The 19,521-nt window shown below is 38.8% G+C and overlaps 2 protein-coding genes across 5 annotated transcripts in view; one reads left to right on the forward strand and one right to left on the reverse strand.

The window, feature by feature from the left end:
* SERPINI1 (serpin family I member 1) overlaps nucleotides 1-19,521 on the forward strand; it is a 480,054-nt gene that overhangs the window by 139,793 nt on the left and 320,740 nt on the right. The window lies entirely within an intron of this gene.
* Nucleotides 1-19,521, reverse strand: part of WDR49 (WD repeat domain 49) — a 186,711-nt gene that overhangs the window by 11,593 nt on the left and 155,597 nt on the right. For all 4 annotated transcript variants that reach the window (XM_050779950.1, XM_050779952.1, XM_050779949.1 and 1 more), the window contains 2 exons: nucleotides 15,246-15,355; nucleotides 10,827-10,973 (listed from right to left, as the gene is read on the reverse strand). In XM_050779950.1, coding sequence (XP_050635907.1) covers nucleotides 10,827-10,973; nucleotides 15,246-15,355 — 257 coding nt within the window. The remainder of the gene's footprint in view (nucleotides 1-10,826; nucleotides 10,974-15,245; nucleotides 15,356-19,521) is intronic.

The following is a 19,521-nucleotide window of genomic DNA, read 5'->3' on the forward strand; positions in this document are numbered from 1 at the left end:
AGTGATGAAAAGGGAAGATGTGGTGGTCAGGAAAGTATCCAAAACATTTTCTCTATAATAAAATGATTCAAGGATCTCAACACAGAAGAATTGGTTTATATATTATCTTCTGGTCTTTCCCTTGCCTGCTAATTGGCAACTAACTATATCAGCTGAACAACAGCGGCAAAACTCACAAAGATACCCTGGCAACAAGGGACTTGGCAGCTATGTAATGTAGTATGCAATGACTACCTGTCTATGAGTGTACGGCATTCTGAAAACTCCTTCCTAATTCACATTCTTCCTCCTATTCTGTGTCCTATTTTGTGTCTTCTAGACAAATCATCCTTATTTATCAAACTTTTATGTGCATAAGAATCACCTGGGGATCTCGTTAAAATACAAATTCTCATGCAACAGATCTGGGGTAGGTCCTGAGATGCTGCATTTCTAAGGAGCTCCCAGGTGATGCCCATGCTGCTATCCACTGCCCGCATCTTGATGTCAAGGTTCTGATTTCTAAATCTAAGCTCTAGGTCAGTATTGTCAAATGTCCTTTTATTTCAGCCACCATCCAGTAACAACCAGGCAACAAAGCAACTGGTTGGTGAGAAAGAGTGGTGATGATTAATCAAAATACTTCAATAGTTTTCATATGACTCTCGAATAATGGTTGCTTGGGACCTGTTGAACCTTTTAAATATGTTGTTCACATATTAATGACTTCTGTTTTATAGACCCCAACTTTTGGTATGTGTGTATTGTATTTGTGAATTTTGAGATAATTTAGTATTATGTAAACAAAAATGTAGAGCAATAGGAAGGATTTCTACTTTTAAAATGCCCCTGAGTTTTCTGTTCATTCTAGATGTTCACTATCTAAAAGGTTCTGAGGTAAGCCATGTGTAGCAATCTCTCGTTTATCATATAGTCAATGTATATATCTATGAATGCTTTCTTCCTGCATTTTAATTGTTTGTTCAAGTAAGAACTTTTATATAATATCAAAGATTATTTTTCTTTACTGGTGCTAGAGTTAAAATAATATTCTAAAAGAAAGATACATTAAACTAGATTTTACTAAAAGCTTATGTGTATATTTTTCACCTGTAGTTTAAGGGGTAATGTGAAACATTGTGTGTTCCAATGAAACCCTATGTATTATCTCCAGCACACCCTTCTGGGTTGTTAGATTCTGGTTGAGTTCACTGTTTTTGAATTATTTTTGTCCCTCTTTTCAAGTTGCAAGTATCTGATGGATATGCAAACTTTTCTTATCTACTAGAGATTTGATTTCCTCTTCTCCTTGGAAACACCACTTTTGGGATTTACTTCAAATTGGACTGGAGTCTGCTACCTTGCACAAATTGTCAACTCTCCAAACTTTTCAATCTTATGTGTTTTTTTTCCACATTTAACTACTACTTTCCAAACTAATATTTTCAGTTTTTCTCCCTCCCACCTAAGGACATTACCAAGAACTAAAACCTGACATCCCAGATCCGTATACAGACTTTCGGTTGCCTTGCAGCTATCCCTTTCTCCCAGGATCTTCAGGATTTCAAAACAGCTGACCTTTGCCTCCACCTGGCAATATAAATTCAAGTGGTTTTGTAGGAGCAACACCAACAAGAACCCCTGAGAGACTATTTCTGAGACTCTGCTTTGCCCCACCCAGGAGCTTTAGGATCACTTCTAGGTTGTTCAGCAATGAGTGATACTCATTTTTCTTAAACAAAAGGTGGATGAGACTGACAATGCTGAACTTTACCTCAGTCCAGTGCTCCTGGAAAGTGAAGACATTTAAGAAATCTCTCTACCCTTTCATGTTCTAGAAACAGCTAACCACAAAGGACTCCTCTCCTCTCGTATATTCTAAGACCCTCTCTTTCCTTCCTCATGAGTCCTATAAGAAACATAGATGACTTTCTCATCTACCTATCTCTACAAAAGCTCAGACCTCCTTTCTTGTCTTTGAGATGTTCCTGTTTAATGAACTTTCTCCGTACTGCAGTAGGCTGAATAAAACCATCTCTTTGTTTCATACACTTTGTCTTTCACAGAACAACAACAGCTACAACAAAACAATTCACCTGAAGTATCACTAATAGAGCATTTTCTCCACACTGTTTCAAGTTTTAAAGATTTTACAGATACAATGTGAATGGGTCCTGGGGAATTTACTGGCAAAACCTGACCCAGAGCCAGTTCTAAGTAGCTTCCAGGATTTTAAATAAGGCATATCAAAGAGGGGTTTCAAGCTGTTTAAGAACCAACTGGGAACAACTTGAAAGCTAAAAGGAAAGTGCGAAGAAAGATGTTTCAAGTTGAAAGGGAAAGAAAGAGAATACCAAAGGACATAAAAAACCCAGCAGGTATGGCTAAAACATCACCTGGGGATTTTAAAGTGTTTGAAAACCGTCCCAAGTTCCAAAGTGATAGTTTAGGACATTGAAAGTGAGACTGGCAAAATGCCTCTCATTGTACAATTGCCAAATAATTTATGCATGAGGTAATTATGGAGATTGCAGCAAGGTGGGTAAAATGCAGTACAAAGACATAAGGTAGATTCTGTAATGATAGTGTGCAGGAGAAATATATTGGTAATTGAGGTTTTTTGAAGTGTTGTTTTATAATAACAATTTTTTAATTCAGCATTATCCTTCTGAAAAGATGAACAATTTTAAATGAAAATAATAAAAAGAGGTAATACAGTAAAATGGCTGGTTTTAGAAATAAGAGCAAGAATAAGCAACTAGGGAATTTGATTTGAATACTATTTGAACAGGGGAGGCTGCATTTAGAAATATTAATAGCATAAACACCTGAGTCAGTTTTTTAGCATCCCCATCTAGGCTCTAGCCTTACTATCTATGTGAACTTAGGTCAGTTATTTGAATTCTTTATGCCACAATTCTTCATATAAAAAATGTGGGGAATAGTAATTCCTACACTGTAGAACTATTTAGTTGAATAATAATACAGGACATTACCAGTAAATAAAATGTATCCAAGTCTTACTAGGTATCAGGCACTGTGCTAAGGGCTTCACATGGGTTACATCATTTAATGTTCACAGAAACATTATGATGATAACTAAGATGAAGCCTACCTTCAGTTGAGGAAACTAAGGCACACAGCGTTTACTTGAATTGCTTAAGTTTACAAAACTAGCAAGTAGTAGAACTTTGTTTTGAAACCAGTCTTACACTTAAAATTTTGTCTTTATACCTTTATCATTTCCATGGTTTATTCTCTTTATAAATTGCAATTCCCACCCCCACCCCCAAAGACAACCGTCACACCTTATAACTTACTGGGGATAAAACTGTAATTTTAAAGGTCCTAACATGCTGTAGAAGGACCAGGAGTGGAGAACAAGCATGAAGGGGCAGATAAGATGAGAATATGCCCAAATGTATTGCCCAAACTTTTTGATGCCTGCTCTGTGATGACAGACTCAAGCCTACAATGTCTCCTTTGCTAGCTGGCATGTTGTTGGCTAAGGGGCAATGGAGAGACACTGGAGGAGAAATGGATTTGTCTTCCAAGTTCCAGTTTCTCTGTGCTCCTCTCCCAAGAATCCTGCCCTGCAGTTTCTCCAGCACTAGGCTCTTATAGGATGACTTCTCCAGTACCAAGCTCTTGCAGTAGCTTTTCCAGCACCAGACTCCGGCAACGCAGGTAAGGCTTCTCCAGAACCCAGAGCTAGCAGTTTCCCCTGTCAGCAATATGCCACCTATCTGGTACCACTCCATGAATGGTTTTCCATAAAATCCTTGACAAGCAAGAGGCCAACTGTGTGACTCTTCCGTGTGAACAGCCTCCCCTGTACCCTCTTAATGGGTTTGCAGTAAGTTCTGAGAAACAGCACCTTCCTATGGATAGTTTCTCCTGAAACCCTGGTGGTAGATTTCTGGTAAGTTCCACATACAGCATCTCTGTGGGTTTGCCATTCAGTGAGGCAGCCCTGGGATGGGTGGGACTCTTCCTTGGTCAATATATCTCAGGCCTGGGAAGTAGTGGCTGCTCTTTCATTTTCCTATTCCTATATTCCTTAGAGTTCTGCTTACTTCTTACTAGTCAATTTTCTATAATACACATGCATCAAATCTAAAATCAGAAGAAAAATATTGAACTTAATTCTAAAACAGGCCTATCAACTATAGTTTCTTTTCAGTTATCACTTCTTTTTCCTTTCTATGATGGCTAGTTTGTTGGAAAAGTGTCAGCTTTCTTTAGTAAGTGTCCCATAGTCACCTCCATCGCAACATATCTTAGAAACTAATGTCATTTTCTAACTCTATATCATCCTCTTCTGTATTTCCTCTCTCAGTGATAGTCTTTTTACTTCAACATAGTTACCCAAACTAGAAGACTGATCGACATACATCTCTTATTGGGTACAAAATCCTTTAAATTCAACCTCCTTAATGTCTCTCAAGCTAGTTATTTCCTTTCTAGGTTTTCCTCATCTTCAAAATCATAATAGATATCATCTAGTGAATGGTTAGTGTGCTAGCTATCGCGCTATAATCAACCCACATAACTCCAAGAGGCAGGCATCATTATCCCAATTTTACAGATGAAAAATAAACTGAGACTTACTAGGGTGAATAATTTATTCAGATATAAACGAATAGTAGAAGGCGAAGTGATGACTCAAAAGCAGAGAGCTGACTGCACGCAAGTTCTCATTACTATAATATTGCTGCCTTCAGTCTAGCCCCATTAGACTAATGTATCTACCACAGTTTTCAGAACGCTTCTCTAAAATGCAGATCTGGTCATGACACTTTGTTTTAAACATTTCAACAGGAATTTTGTTTCTGGATAGGATTTAATAGGTAGTTGCAGGTTATCTTTCTCACTGCACCAGATAGGAAAAAAAAAAAAAAGATAAATTACAAATGATATGTTTAAAGCCATCAGAAGGCTGTGGAAGCAATGATGACCAAAATAAGTAATTCCCGAGATGGTAGGGCCCTTCCTAGATGAGCTAAAATTGCAAGTATTTTCTTCTTTCTGAGGATTTATTATGTTTGGGCATTGCTAAGAAACAGACCTGCATTCGACTGAGAGACTCTATCATGGGAAAGTAAATTTGGAAGTGTTTTGATGGCTATGTGGGTTGGTGTGATGTATTGGAATCTAGAAAAATGTCAGAGTTTGGTCCTTCTTTCCCATAGGACATTCTCTGAGCCCTGGGGTGGTGTGGGAGACTGTGGATTGGACTGGAAATGCAGAGTAATGTTTTCTGCAGTTTTGCAGTACGTGGGAGACAATACCCCACTAAAAGGAGAAACCTAAAACAGACATTTGAAATCAGAAGTGGACTAAGCCTAACTAAACCTGTACCTCAGCACTGACCCGGCTCAAGTCCTAATTAGATTAAGGTCATCAGCGTCTTATTCTCTCTGCTGAATTAAGGAAAGAGTGAACGGATTGCTGAGAGAAAATATTAATTTTGGTGTCTATAGATCTTTTAAATTTTCTGTCATATAATAAAAAATTACAGGACTTGTAGAGAAGCAGGAGAAATGAGACTAAAAACCAAGAGGAAAAAAACATGTATTAGAAGCAACCCAAGGATTATCCAGATATTGGAGTTAGTCAACCAGGACTTTAAAAATTACCATTATAAACATGTTTCAAAAACAGAGAGAAAAGATGAACAAAATGGATGAAAAAAATTTAACTGAGAACTATAATCTGTATAAAAGAGATTCAAGTGGCATTCTAAAACTGAAAGTATATAAATATGTGTGTATATATATAATTTCAGATATACATAAATGTATAATCTGAAACTGGGAACTGATTAGATGGGTTTAAAAGCAGACTGGTCAATATAAAATATACAAAATGAAGCCTACCTAAAAAAATAAAATGTTCTTCCATTTTATTTATTCCATTTTTTAATTCCACTTATTAAAGGAGCATCAAAAACATTTGTGATATAATTAAACAGTCTAGCATATGTGTAATTGCTATTCCATCACAGAAGAGAGCAGGAATAGAATAAAACATAATTTGGATAAAGATAATGGCTGAGAATTATTCAAAATTGAAGAAAGATGCATTCGATAACTTTCTATGAACCCCAAGTAGCATAAATACACACACACACACACACACACACACACACACACAAAACAGTACTTAGACTCATCACAGTAAAACATCTGAAAACCAAGGCTAAAGAGAAAGATTTTAAAAGCAGCCAGAATAAGATGATTCAATAATATTAAGAGCAGGATTTTAAACAGAAACTATGGATGCAGGGAAATATGTTAACTTTAAAAAGTTGAAACAACAACAATAACAACAACCCTGACATCTAGAGTTTTAAATCCAATGAAAATATCCTTCCAAAGTCAAAATGAAATAAATACATCTTTCAGACATCTAAAAGCTGGGAAAATTATTCACAAGCAGGCCCATATTTTAAGAAATTCTGTAGAAAATTCTTCAGACTGAAGGAAAATGGTCTCAGATGAAAGCCTAGTGTCACAAGAAGGAATAAAGAGCACAGGAAAAAGCATTGTAACTTCTAGAACAATCACTTTAAGAATAATACAAATAAATATAAACATTGAAGAGGTAATATAGGATATAAAATGGTAAAATTCAGAATGATTAAAATATTTCAATAGCTCCCTACTTCTGATTAAATAAATGTCAAAGTCCTTAGTATAGTTTACTAGATGCTCCATTGCCCCCCACCTACCTGTCTAGCCTCGTTCTCTTCAAGCTCCTTCTAGAACCCAGCCAGTGGCAACTACATGTAACTCCCTTAGCACATCATATTATTTATACCACCTTAGAGCTGCCTATACCACTCCTCTACCAGAGTATCATCCCTCGCTTTTTTTTTTTTTTTTTTTTTTCCAACCTGGCTCATAGCAACTTAACTTTTAACATCTAGTTCGGGTATACTCTGGTTTTCCTGAAAAGTCATCTCTGGATTTTCATGTGTTCCCATAGTATGCAGTATATATCTCTATCATAGCCCTTGTTGTAGAATATAATTATTTGTCTATGTATCTATTTCCCCACTCCACTTCGATGTCAAGATCTCTGAAGGCTGGGTATCTACATATTATCTCTGCATCTTCAGCATCCAGCACAAATGCTACTATATGCAATCTAGCCTAGGAAAAGCTAAATACAAAAATGAACAAACATTATTTCAGTATCTGCTTGTGAAAGACTATGATATCACAGAGTGTATATACAATCTGCTTCAATCCTCCAGAACTTTATTTGTAAATGGCACACCAGTACCTCTAACTTAACACCTTCCAAACACATTTTACTTTACCTCTACTAACACGTGTAAAACTCAGTTAATGTCTCAATGCCTGAAGTCACTCATTGTAGCCAACTTGGATTCATTTTGACTTTTGCTCTTTCCTCAACCTTGATATGTCCTTCCTCACTATTTCCTTGTTTTCTCCCTCATCTTTGACCCACTCATCTTTTAAGTCCCAGCTCGAATGTGACTGAATTCTTTCCCATGCTCCAGCCAGAATGAGTCAAACTTTTTTCCTGGCATTTTCATGGAACCTCATTGGTGGTGTCCTATGTCATCAATAATCTGCATCTGTTTCTCTCACAAGTTGGTGAAGCTTTTAAAAGAAAATTATTTTCACTTGCAGAAAAGGCAAGTAAGAGGAAACACTTTCAAAACAGGGAAGTAAAAGAAGAAAAACTGAAGAAAGAAAATTAAAAACCAAAAGAAAGAAAACATCTTTTAAAAACCGTGGGGAAGTTACAGGAAATTTTAATAAGAAATCCAGGGGAAAAAAATTCTCTTTGAAAATTTATTAGAGTCTTTTAAGTATTTTGGTTATTTCTGCCCAGCCATTAACCCCACCTCTTCACCCACACATCTTCCCTGCCCATGTGAAGAATTCATGTGTGGCTTCCTGCTGCCACAGATTATATAAAAGATTCTTCATAGAAGCAGGAACTCTCACCCACTGAAGAGAGGTCTTTTCTGCTTTCATTACCTGTCTCTCTCGCTTCTTTCCTCCAGCTTTTGCATATTCTCTGTCACCTATTCATCTTGCCTCAATTCTGACTCCATTTTCTGTCTCGGTTTCCTCCTGTATGTATACCTGTATCTGGACTATCTTTACAACCTTGTCCTATGTCCGGATCTTTTTTAGTGGTCGTTCCTGTTTCATGTCTATTTGTGGCTCACAAGGACAAGATAAGTACTTCCCATATTCATTCTTTTTTTTTCCCCCCTGACAGGCTAGTGCAGTGGTGCAATTTTGGCCTCCACCTTCCGAGTTCAAGAGATTCCCCTGCCTCAGCCTCCTGTGCAGCTGGGACAACAGGCATGCACTACCATGCCCAGCTAATTTTTTGTATTTTAGTAGAGACAGAGTTTCAACATGTTGGCCAGGATGGCCTCAATCTCCTGACCTCATGATCCACCCGCCTTGGCCTCCCAGTGTGCTGGGATTACAGGCACGAGCCACCATGCCCAGCCCCCATTTCATTCTTAAAAGTGAGTCATCCTGGTGAAAAATGATGGGATGACAGACTGAAATCCTTATCAGCCACACTAAGAATTATTTAGAGCTGTAGGGGAGTTTAAACCTTCCCTCTGGAGGCTGGGCAATTGAGCTTATTGAAGTACATTGAAAACACGAAGATTAACAGGTAATAATATACAAATTTATTAATGTACACATGTGCATGAAAACCCCACAAAATATGAGACTCAAAGAAGGGCCAGAGGGTTGAAGTTTAAATACCCTATTCACAGAGAAGAGGGAAATGGCAAATGGCAGGGTGGAGGAGGGAGGGTGAGGGGGTAGGCAATTTTACAGGAAGAGTAAATACTTTTTAGAGGAAATGAATGAGCCCAAGGAACAGAAAATAGCCCGGGACAAAGTTTCTTTGTGCTCTGGCGGAGCTGATGACAAGTTTTAAAAGGTGAGGGGTAGAACTGCACTGTGGACAAAGGTTGTCTTATTATGCAGGTAGTCTTTTAGGTTAAAAAAGAGTTATTTAGAGCATCCTCCAGAAAAGTAGGCAATAGCCTGTTTGGATGTGGTGATGACTTTTAATTTCTCCTCTGATAAATAACATTTACAGGTTGTTTGATGAGATTCCTAGAGAGGGGGTTCACTACAGTTGCATTTCTTTTTTTTTTTTTTTTTTTTTTTTTTTTTTTTTTTGAGACGGAGTCTCGCTTTGTCGCCTAGGCTGGAGTGCAGTGGCCGGATCTCAGCTCACTGCAAGCTCCGCCTCCCGGGTGTACGCCATTCTCCTGCCTCAGCCTCCCGAGTAGCTGGGACTACAGGCGCCCACCACCTCGCCCGGCTAGTTTTTTGTATTTTTAGTAGAGACGGGGTTTCACCATATTAGCCAGGATGGTCTCGATCTCCTGACCTCGTGATCCGCCCGTCTCGGCCTCCCAAAGTGCTGGGATTACAGGCTTGAGCCACCGCGCCCGGCCCAGTTGCATTTCTTTAGGAAGAACCCTCCTCAGTCAGATGGGGGAATTTCAGAGAGAAACCCTCCCTGAACTTTGAAAGGAAAAGCAGGGTAGACAGCAGGAGAACGTAAGAGAGACTGGTTCTGAGGCCTTTCAATCCACTTCATTCAAAGCACTTAACATGCCAAAGTGGCATATTTTGGGGTATCATTTTCTGAGCCCGCAAAAAAGCCCTAAAGTTCTGGCTTCGTTTTTAAGAGAAATGAGCAGAAACCATAGATTACCCACACAAGAGCAAGCAAAGAGAAATTCTAAGAAAATGTTTTTTTTTTAAAGAAAAAGAAAAAAAATACCTGATAATAATTAGACTGTAAACTATGGTAATGAAGTATGACAGCTGTACCTTGCCTATAAGTAGAATTTCAACAACAACAAAAATGTTGACCAGCTGTTCTCCCTTTCCATAGGCACAAAGCAAAGAGGAGACTCTTAAACTTCCCTAACTGTGGATATAAGGAAACACCTTTCTACTGCAAACATTATTGTTTCTCTAGGATGATGTTGAATCCCAGCTCAGAGGATTTTAACAGTTTTGAAACCACAGATCTCAGATGGCTTAGTTTAATTCTGATTTTTTCTGATTCTTACAAGCTGAAAACTTGAACTTTTTATTAATTATTTTAAATGAGCTTCCCTGCAGTGTCCATATGCTTTCTGAGTGCTTCACTGAGAATCAGGTTGTGTTACCTATTCTCCCACAGGACCCTTCTTTGCTGGAAGAATTTTTCTACAGAATTATTCCTCAAACTTTTAAGAGTTCAGAAGACTATAATAGTCTGAAAAATAAAGAATTATTTTGTACATCTTGTTTCTATATCTTTAGACATCATTCACTTATAGTTTCCAACTTAAGCTTTCTTGTCTTCTCATCTCATTAGCCTAGCTCTGCAGCTGGAAGACTTTAAGACAATACATTTTAAGTCGTCTCTATTTAGAGTGTTTCACATAAAAATAAACAAGATTGCCAGACACTGTGTTCTAAAGGGGTCTTATGATGGCTTCCTCCAGCAACGGTTTTGAAAATTAAGGTTATTTGGGGAGAGAGATTCTCATCCATGGAAGATTCATGGATACGTGTTCGTGGCATTCTAACTTCAGAAAAGGAACAAAATAAAAATATTCATTTCATATATCCCAGCCTGTTGGCTGTCCTATCTGAAAGCACAGATCAGCAGCTGAACTATAAATCTTAACAGTCAAACCACACTTTGTTTCACGGCAACCTACAAGGCAAACACTTGTTATTTTCATGCTTTTCTACTCTATTTTTAAATGATTAAGTTTCATGAAAAGGGATAGTAGAGGTGTATGATGGCTGAGAACTTACTTTCAAAAAGTGACGGGGCCTCTGGAATTTGGGGATGCTCCTCCTCTGGCTCTTTCCTAAAGTATTTCTCAGGGTCTAGAAGGAAAGCAGGTTTATTCACTTCCGGCAGCTCTTCCAGGACTCCAATGCTTAATGACCTAAATGCACCTTCACAACAGCAGGTTTTAGAGGAAGACAGGGAGAAAAAGAGTACAATAACATTAATTCCTTGAAAAGAGCTAGCACATTTTCAAGTTAACATTTATAAATTTAACCTTCCTATTACTCAGCTGGTACAGCTGCAGTGATCTGCAAACCCTATAAACACAGCTGTTCAAAATAAATCCATAGTGCTTTTTATTCAAAGGAACCAAAAGGAACTCAAGGCTTCCCATTCATTTTTTTTATTTTGTATTTTTCTGCTATTTTCCCTTGAAAATGAATATTCTGCAGTTTTGGAAAAGCTCCAGTTTTTCTTTTATCTACAAGAAAATTGTATCCTTTGTGAAATGGAATCTATTTTTTTCAGTGTTTAGTTTAACAAAACATCTAAAATTTTGAATTGGCAGGTACTTTTAAAATAATGTTATCAAATAAACCAGAGCTGTGTTAGTGTATTTATTATGCACACAATGAGATGATAGAAATCTATTTTAATCATGCTCTTAAAAGCAAAGTCTTGAACAAAGTGAAAAGAAATTCTCTGTGCTTCATGTAATAATTGGATAATAGAATGGAAATCTATAAAAGCTCAATTTGAGATATAATTTTATGTTTCTTTGTTAGTTCTGTGAAGGTAGGAACTGGGTTTTTGTCATGATGGTGGCTCAGTACCTAAGAAAAGGAAACTAATCCATATTCAGCAGCTGATATGGAACAAGTCTTGTTTTATGTTAGTGGATTTCAAACTATAACAGGCATCAGAATTACCTGGAGGGCTTACTAAAACATAGACTGCTGTGTGACCCCCTTGGATTCTGACTAATGGAGGAAAGCAGGGATGAGGGTCCTATAATTTACATTTCTAGTAAGTTCCAGTTGATGCTTATGGTGCTAGGCCAGGGACCACTCCTTGAAAACTTAATGTGCTAGGTCAAATTAAAGAAGAAATCTTTACAACATGTAAGGTATCATTGTGCCCTTAAGACAGATGAGGAAACTGAGGCTTATGATGCTTTAGTAGTTTGTCTCAGTTCACGTAACTGTTAAATAGCAGACCATGGACGTAAGCTGAAATATATTTAATCCCAAAGGTTATGCTCCGAGGTATAACAATAACAACATTACTAATAAGATTGTATTCGTTGCTGTAATATGCCAGGCAGTAGTCAAAGTGCTTTACATATCTATCTCATGTAAACCTAACAAAAATTCTGTGGAGATTACTTGATAAATGGGCATTGAATGTTAACAAATAATTAGGCAGCTTTTTACAGCAAAATTTCATCAGAAATTTAGAAATCAACATATCTGCTGTATGAAAGTGTGACATTCCCTTGGACATAAATTGAAAAGATATTTTTAATATAAAATAAAGCTTCAGGAAGGATTCTCATCTATGTTTCTAAACAATATACCTTAGTATAATAATGATTCCTTTGTTTTAGGTTACTGGTCTTATAATTCTTTTCTGGTCAGTCAACAACTAGACTAATGCATTGTTCTGTGTGGCTTCAGGATTTCTGAGAGCAAAAATAGTTTTTATTCATCTTCATTTCTTAAACACTAAAGGGAAATAATAAAAATTCTGGTGCCATCTCTTTTTTTAGAACTGTATTAGGTACTTCACACATATTTTCTGACTAATACAGTTAGGATATTTGTTCCCTTTAAATCTCACATTGAATTGTAATCCCCAGTGTTGGAGATGGGGCCTGGTAGAAGATGACTGGATCATGGGGATATATTTTTTCATGAATTGTTTAGTGCCATTCCCTTGGTGCTGTCTTTGCAATAGTGAGTGAGTTCTCACAAGATCTGGTGGTTTAACTGTGTGTGGCACTACCCCCAACTCGCTCCTACTTTCACCATGTGATATTGCCTGCTTCCCCTTCACCTTCCACCATCATTGTAAGGTTTCTGAGGCCCTCACCAGAAGGTGGGCAAATGTTGGTGCCATACCTGTACAGCCTGCAGAACGGTGACCCAATTAAATCCCTTTTCTTTATAAATTACCTAGTCTCAGATATTTCTTTACAGCAATGCAAAAAATGGCCTGACACAGAAAATTGGTACCAAGAGTGGGGCATTGCTAAAAAGATACCTAAAAACGTGCAAGTGGCTTTGGATCTGGCTAATTGGCAGAGCTTGGAAGAGTCTGGAGAACTCAGAAGACAGGAAGATGAGGGGAATTTTGGAAATTCTTAGAAACTGGTTAAATGGTAGTAGCCAAAATGCTGACAGTGATGTGTGCAGTGAAGTACAGGCCGACAAGGTCTCAGATGGAAATGAAGAACGTACTGGGAACTGGAACAAAGGTCACCCATATTATGCCTTACCAAAGACTTCAGCTGCATTGTGTTCATGGCCTAGGCATCTGTGGAAGCTTGAACTTAACATTGATAATTTAGGGTATCTAGCAGAAGAAATTTCTACACAGCAGAGCATCAAGATATTCCCTGGCTGCTTCTAATAGCCTAGCTTAGATGTAGGAGCAAAGTAATGATTAAAAGTTGGAAGTTATATTTAAAGAAAAAGCAGAGTATAAATGTTTAGGAAATTTGAAGCCCTGTCATGTGGCAAACAAACAAACAAAAAGCATTATCAGGAGAGGAATTCAAGCAGGCTCTGGAGCAACCATTTGCCAAAGAGATCTGTATAACTAAAAGAGAGCCAAGAGCTAATATCCAAGACAACAGGTAAAAGGCCTTGAAGGCCTTCTAGACAGCCCCTCCCATCACAGGCCCACAGGCCTACAAGGACTATAGCACTGTTCTCCGTATCCCTGCTGCTCCAGCTCCAGCTGTGGCTCAAAGAGCCCGATACAACTCAGGCAGCCACTCCAGAGTGAGTAAGCCACAAGCTTTGGTGGCTTCCATGTGATGCTAAGCCTGCAGGTAAATAGACTGCAAGAGAGAAGGAGGCTTGGCAGCCTCATCTAGATTTCAGAGAATATAAAAAAAAAATCCTGGGTGCCCAGCAAGAAACCTGCTGCAGGGCAGACCCCTCACAGAGAACATCTACTAGCACAGTGCAGATGGGAAATGTAGGGTTGGAGGTCTCATGCAGAGTCCCCACTGGGGCACTGCCTAGTGGAGCTCTGTAAAGAGGGCCACCGTTCTCCGCACTTGAGAATGGTAGATTCACTGGCAGCTGCATCCTATGCCTGAAAAAGCTGCAGGCACTCAACTCTAACCCATGAGAACAACCACAGGGGCTGTACCCTGCAGAGACACAGTGGCAGACCTGTGCAAGACCTTGGGAGCCTACCCTTGGTGCCATTGTGCCCTGGATGTGGGCATGGAATCAAAGGAGATTATTTTGGAGCTTTAAGATGTAATGACTGCCCTGCTGAATTTCAGACTTACCTGGAGCCTATAGCCCCTGTCTTTTGGCCAATTTCTCCTTTTGGAATGAAAATGTTTACCCAACGCCTATCTCACCCGCCCCGCCCCCCACTCCCCCCACACCCCCACCGCCCATTTTATCTTGGAAGTAAATGACTTGTTTTTTATTTTACAGGCTTGTAGGTGGAAGAAGCTTACCTTGTTTCAAATGAAACTTTGAACTTTGTACTTTTAAGTTATTGCTGGAATGAGTTAAGACTTTGGAGGACTATTGGGAAGGAATGGTTTTATTTTGCAATGGGAGAAGGACATGAGATTTGGAGGTGCCAGGGATGGAATGATTTACCCTGGATACTTGTCCCTGCCCAAATCTCATGCTGAAATGTAATCCCTAGTGTTGGAGATGAGGCCTGTTGAGAGGTGTTCGGGTCATGAGGGTGATTCCCTCACGGCTTAGTGCTGTCCTCATGGTAGTCAGTCCTCAGAGATCTGGCTGTTTAAAGTGTGTAGCACCTCCCCCACTCCCTCTTGCTCCTGCTCCCACCCTGTGACGTGCCTGCTATTGCTTCACCTTCCACCAAGCAGATGCCAACATTATAGTTCCTGTACAGTCTGCAGAACTGTGAGCCAATTAAACCTCTTTTTTAAAAAATAAATTATATAGTTTCTAGCATTTTTTTATAGCAATACAAGAGTGGTCCAACACACTGACTTAGACCTTATACTTTTTCCGCTAGTATTCTGTGAGGCCTTGGACAGGTGACTTAATGTCTCTGTACCTCAATTTTCTCCTTTGTTAAATGGGGTTCACAGGACATTATATTCATGTTTATTAAGGAATAGGTACATTCCCAACACACAGAGTAGCCATTTGTATTCACACTAATCTATTAAATAACATTATAAAAATACATTAACAACAGAGACTACTTACTGAATGATTTTTTTATAACTTCACCATAATAAGGTTTTTGTGTTTCTTTCATGCAGGTACTTCTTTCCTTATATTTTATGCCTAAATTTATATCTTCTGATGGTCTGACACTGGAAGAAAATAATTCATGTTGAAATACATTATTAACCACTGGGATGAAGAGACTCTTTCTGGCTAGATGTATCTTTGACCAAAAAAAGGAACAATCTATTCCTGTGAACAGAAGTAGTGATATTTGTTTACACTAATCAAGCCATATCTTTTAACAAAATGCCTACTAGCCAGGTGATAATAGAAAAGAGTGAGAGCCAGAGTGTCCAAGAGTCTAATCAAACAAAGACCCTGTCCCCATAGCAACAAGGTTAGAGAAAAAATTATTCAGAAGAAAATTTTACAGAAACACATACATTATCCTTGCCTTATTAATAAATTACAAAATGAGAAGTAAGCATCAATGCTTTGTGTCAAAGCTTATTTATTCAGTGTTAGGCATGTATCTTTAGTTATGGTTATGGCATCCAAATGTAAAAAAGTTCAGTATTTTTGAGGCTTTCTCATATGAATTTATAAGAAAACTTTAGTGTAACTTGAATCCATAGAAAGAATTTTTATCAATAAAACATGGGAAAAAAATCATTACATAGCTGTATATAATCTTGTGAGAAAACAGAAAATGATCTCAAATCTATTTAAAATTCACTGTCATAGACTTCAACCTTAACAGCTATAAGTTATGTTGCCAAAAATTATTGGTCTCTTCAGAGCACCATGCCAGAAAACACACCCATCATCACAAAATCGTGGAGAGTCCTGGGGATCTTGACTCACCCTCTTCCTTCTGCCTCCCTTCCCCACATCCCTCAGCCCTTTATAGTTCCTTTCCATTCTTCCACTCCCTGACTTTTATTCTTATATCTTCTATGGATTTTGTAGCTATAAGACCCTGAGTTGTTTCCCATACTTTCAGCCTCAATTTTCTCCTCAATGTAATGGGACTCTTGCTGTAGATTTAAAGGAGATAAGATGGATGAAAGTTCAGAAATGTGCCTAATAAATAATAGCATTCAAGTAATGTTCATTTCCAGCTTTCTTTTTCCTTCACCCTATTTTTACTGTATCTTCCAATTTTAAAAGATTTTAAAATATCAATACAAGTAAAAAGTCTATATATCTCTCTTAAATTTAATATCAGATGCTATTTGCATGACTTTAAGTAGTAATGTATTAATTGCTTTCTCATATATAAACTTTTCATTTTAGAGGTTTTAGATTTGCAGAAAAGTTAGTAGAGCTCCAGTATACCCCTCAACCAATTTTCCCTATTATAACATCTTACACTACCATTTGTCACAATAAAGAGATCAATATTGGTACATTACTATTCATTACTATTGCCAAAAAATGTTATTAGTCTCTTCAGAGCACCATTACTATTAACTGAATTCCATATTTTATTAGAGTTTTACTAGTTTTTTCTTAATGTCATTTTTCTGTAATGTCAACATTATATTTTGTTGTCTAACTCCTTAGTCTCTGGCCTGTGACAATTTTTGAGGCTTTTCTTGTTTATTATGATCTTGACAGTTTTAAGAAATACTTGTCAGATTTTTTTGGTAGAATATCCCTCAGTTTGGGTTTGTTTGATATTCTTCTCACAGTGAGACTGGGGTTATGAGTTGTTGAGAGGAAAGCAACAAAGGTGAACTGCTGCTCTTATCCCATCAAACCAAGTGTGCATGCTACCAACCTGACTTCCATGGTTGATGTTAACTTCAAATACCTGGCCACCATTGTATTTGCCAAGTTTTTAGTAATGTTTACAATAGCTACTGTACAGTTATTTTTTCCCTTTTTCCATATACTACTCTTTGGAAGCAAGTTTTCAAGCACAACGCACATTTAAGAGGGGATGGGGGGAGGTACTTAATCATGATTTCCTTGAATCAGGAGAGTATCAACATAAATTACTTGGAATTATAGATTTTTTTTTCCTTTTAGGAGAGCTTTGTGATTGGTTAAGTGGGCAGTTTTTCCCCAATTGCACTGGAATGGCATCCCTCGCCATATGCCATCTCATGTGAGTAAGAATTAGTATTTAGCCACTATTTAGGCTTTCAAGACAAGAAATAATGATATCCTTAGAGAGGCATTTTAAGATAGTAAGGGGATCGACAAAAATAAGAAGTTGGTGCTGGATACTGAAAGCATGGAGTGTAGTACAGTTAGGCCCTGCAGTTATTGGATTAAGAATATACCTTTTTCTAGAAAAGAATTATTCATGTAAACATGTGCAAAAGATTGGGGGAGCACAGGTAAAGAGGTTCCCCTTTAGAGTAGTTAACGACATACCTCGATTTTTTTTTCCAAAATACACTAAACTCTTCCCTGTTTTCAGACCATTTGCTTTCTGACTATCTCATCCTGTGGAATCTAAATCAAAGCAAAACATTTTGCCCATTTCCACTAAAGAGTTTTATCCACAGAGGGAGAAAAGTAGGCAGAGGGTAGGAAAGCATCTCTTGGAAATCACAACAAATAAAGTCAACGATCTATTGCTTTCTTTTCACAGGTAGACATCTGACATTTGCAGGAGTGGTTACTCTGAAAATGCACAAGGGACTGGAACAAGGCAAATATTCTCAAGAGGAGAAGTGATGGATGAAGATAAAGCAGAAGAGGGGTGGAGCAAGATGGCCGAATAGGAACAGCTCCAGTCTCCAACTCCCAGCGCGAGCGACACAGAAGACGGGTGATTTCTGCATTTTCAACTGAGGTACTGAGTTCATCTCACTAGGGAGTGCCAGACAATCGGTGCTGGTCAGCTGCTGCAGCCCAACCAGCGAGGGCTGAAGCAGGGCGAGGCATCGCCTCACCTGGGAATCACAAGGGGGAATGGAGTACCTTTTCCTAGCCAGGGGAACTGAGACACACAACACATGGAAAATCGGGTAACTCCCACCCTAATACTGCGCTTTACCAAGGATCTTAGCAAACGAGCACACCAGAAGACTATATCCCACACCTGGCCAAGAGGGTCCCACACCCACGGAGCCTCCCTCATTGCTAGCACAGCAGTCTACGATCTAACCACAAGGCAGCAGTGAGGCTGGGGGAGGGGCACCTGCCATTGCTGAGGCTTAAGTAGATAGAAAAGCCGCTGGGAAACTCGAACTGGGTGGAGCCCACAGGAGCTCAAGGAGGCCTACCTGTCTCTGCAGACTCCACCTCTGGGGATAGGGCACAGCTGAACAAAAAGCAGCAGAAACCTCTGCAGATGCAAACGACACTGTCTGACAGCTTTGAAGAGAGCAGTGGATCTCCCAACATGGAGGTTGAGATCTGAGAATGGACAGACTGCCTGCTCAAGTGGATGGATCCCTGACCCCTGGGTAGCCTAACTGGGAGACATCCCCCACTAGGTGGAGACCAACACCCCACACCTTACATGGTGGGGTACACCCCTGAGACGAAGCTTCCAAAGCAAGAATCAGACAGGTACACTGGCTGTTCAGCAATATTCTATCTTCTGCAGCCTCTGCTGCTGATACCCAGGCAAACACAGTCTGGAGTGGACCTCAAGCAATTTCCAAAAGACCTACAGCTGAGGGTCCTGACTGTTAGAAGGAAAACTATCAAACAGGAAGGACACCCACACCAAAACCCCATCAGTACGTCACCATCATCAAAGACCAAAGGCAGATAAAACCACAAAGATGGGGAAAAAGCAGGGCAGAAAAGCTGGAAATTCAAAAAATAAGAGCGCATCTCCCCCTCCAAAGTAACGCAGCTCATTGCCAGCAACGGATCAAAGCTGAACGGAGAATGACTTTGATGATTGAGAGAAGAAGGCTTCAGTCCATCAAACTTCTCAGAGCTACAGGAGGAATTATGTACACAGCACAAAGAAACTAAAAATCTTGAAAAAAGAATGGAAGAATGGACAACTAGAATAATCAATGCAGAGAAGGCCATAAACAAACTGATAGAGATAAAAACCATGACACGAGAAATACATGACAAATGCACAAGCTTCAGTAACCGACTCGATCAACTGGAAGAAAGAGTATCAGTGATTGAGGATCAAATGAATGAAATGAAGTGAGAAGAGAAGTCTAAAGAAAAAAGAGGAAAAAGAAATGAACAAAGCCTTCAAGAAGTATGGGATTATGTGAAAAGACCAAATCTACGTCTGATTGGGGTGCCTTAAAGTGAGGGGCAAAATGGAACCAAGTTGGAAAACACTCTTCAGGATATCATCCAGGAGGACTTCCCCAAC

The sequence above is a fragment of the Macaca thibetana genome, chromosome 2 (assembly GCF_024542745.1).
Source record: "Macaca thibetana thibetana isolate TM-01 chromosome 2, ASM2454274v1, whole genome shotgun sequence".
NCBI lineage: Eukaryota > Metazoa > Chordata > Mammalia > Primates > Cercopithecidae > Macaca > Macaca thibetana.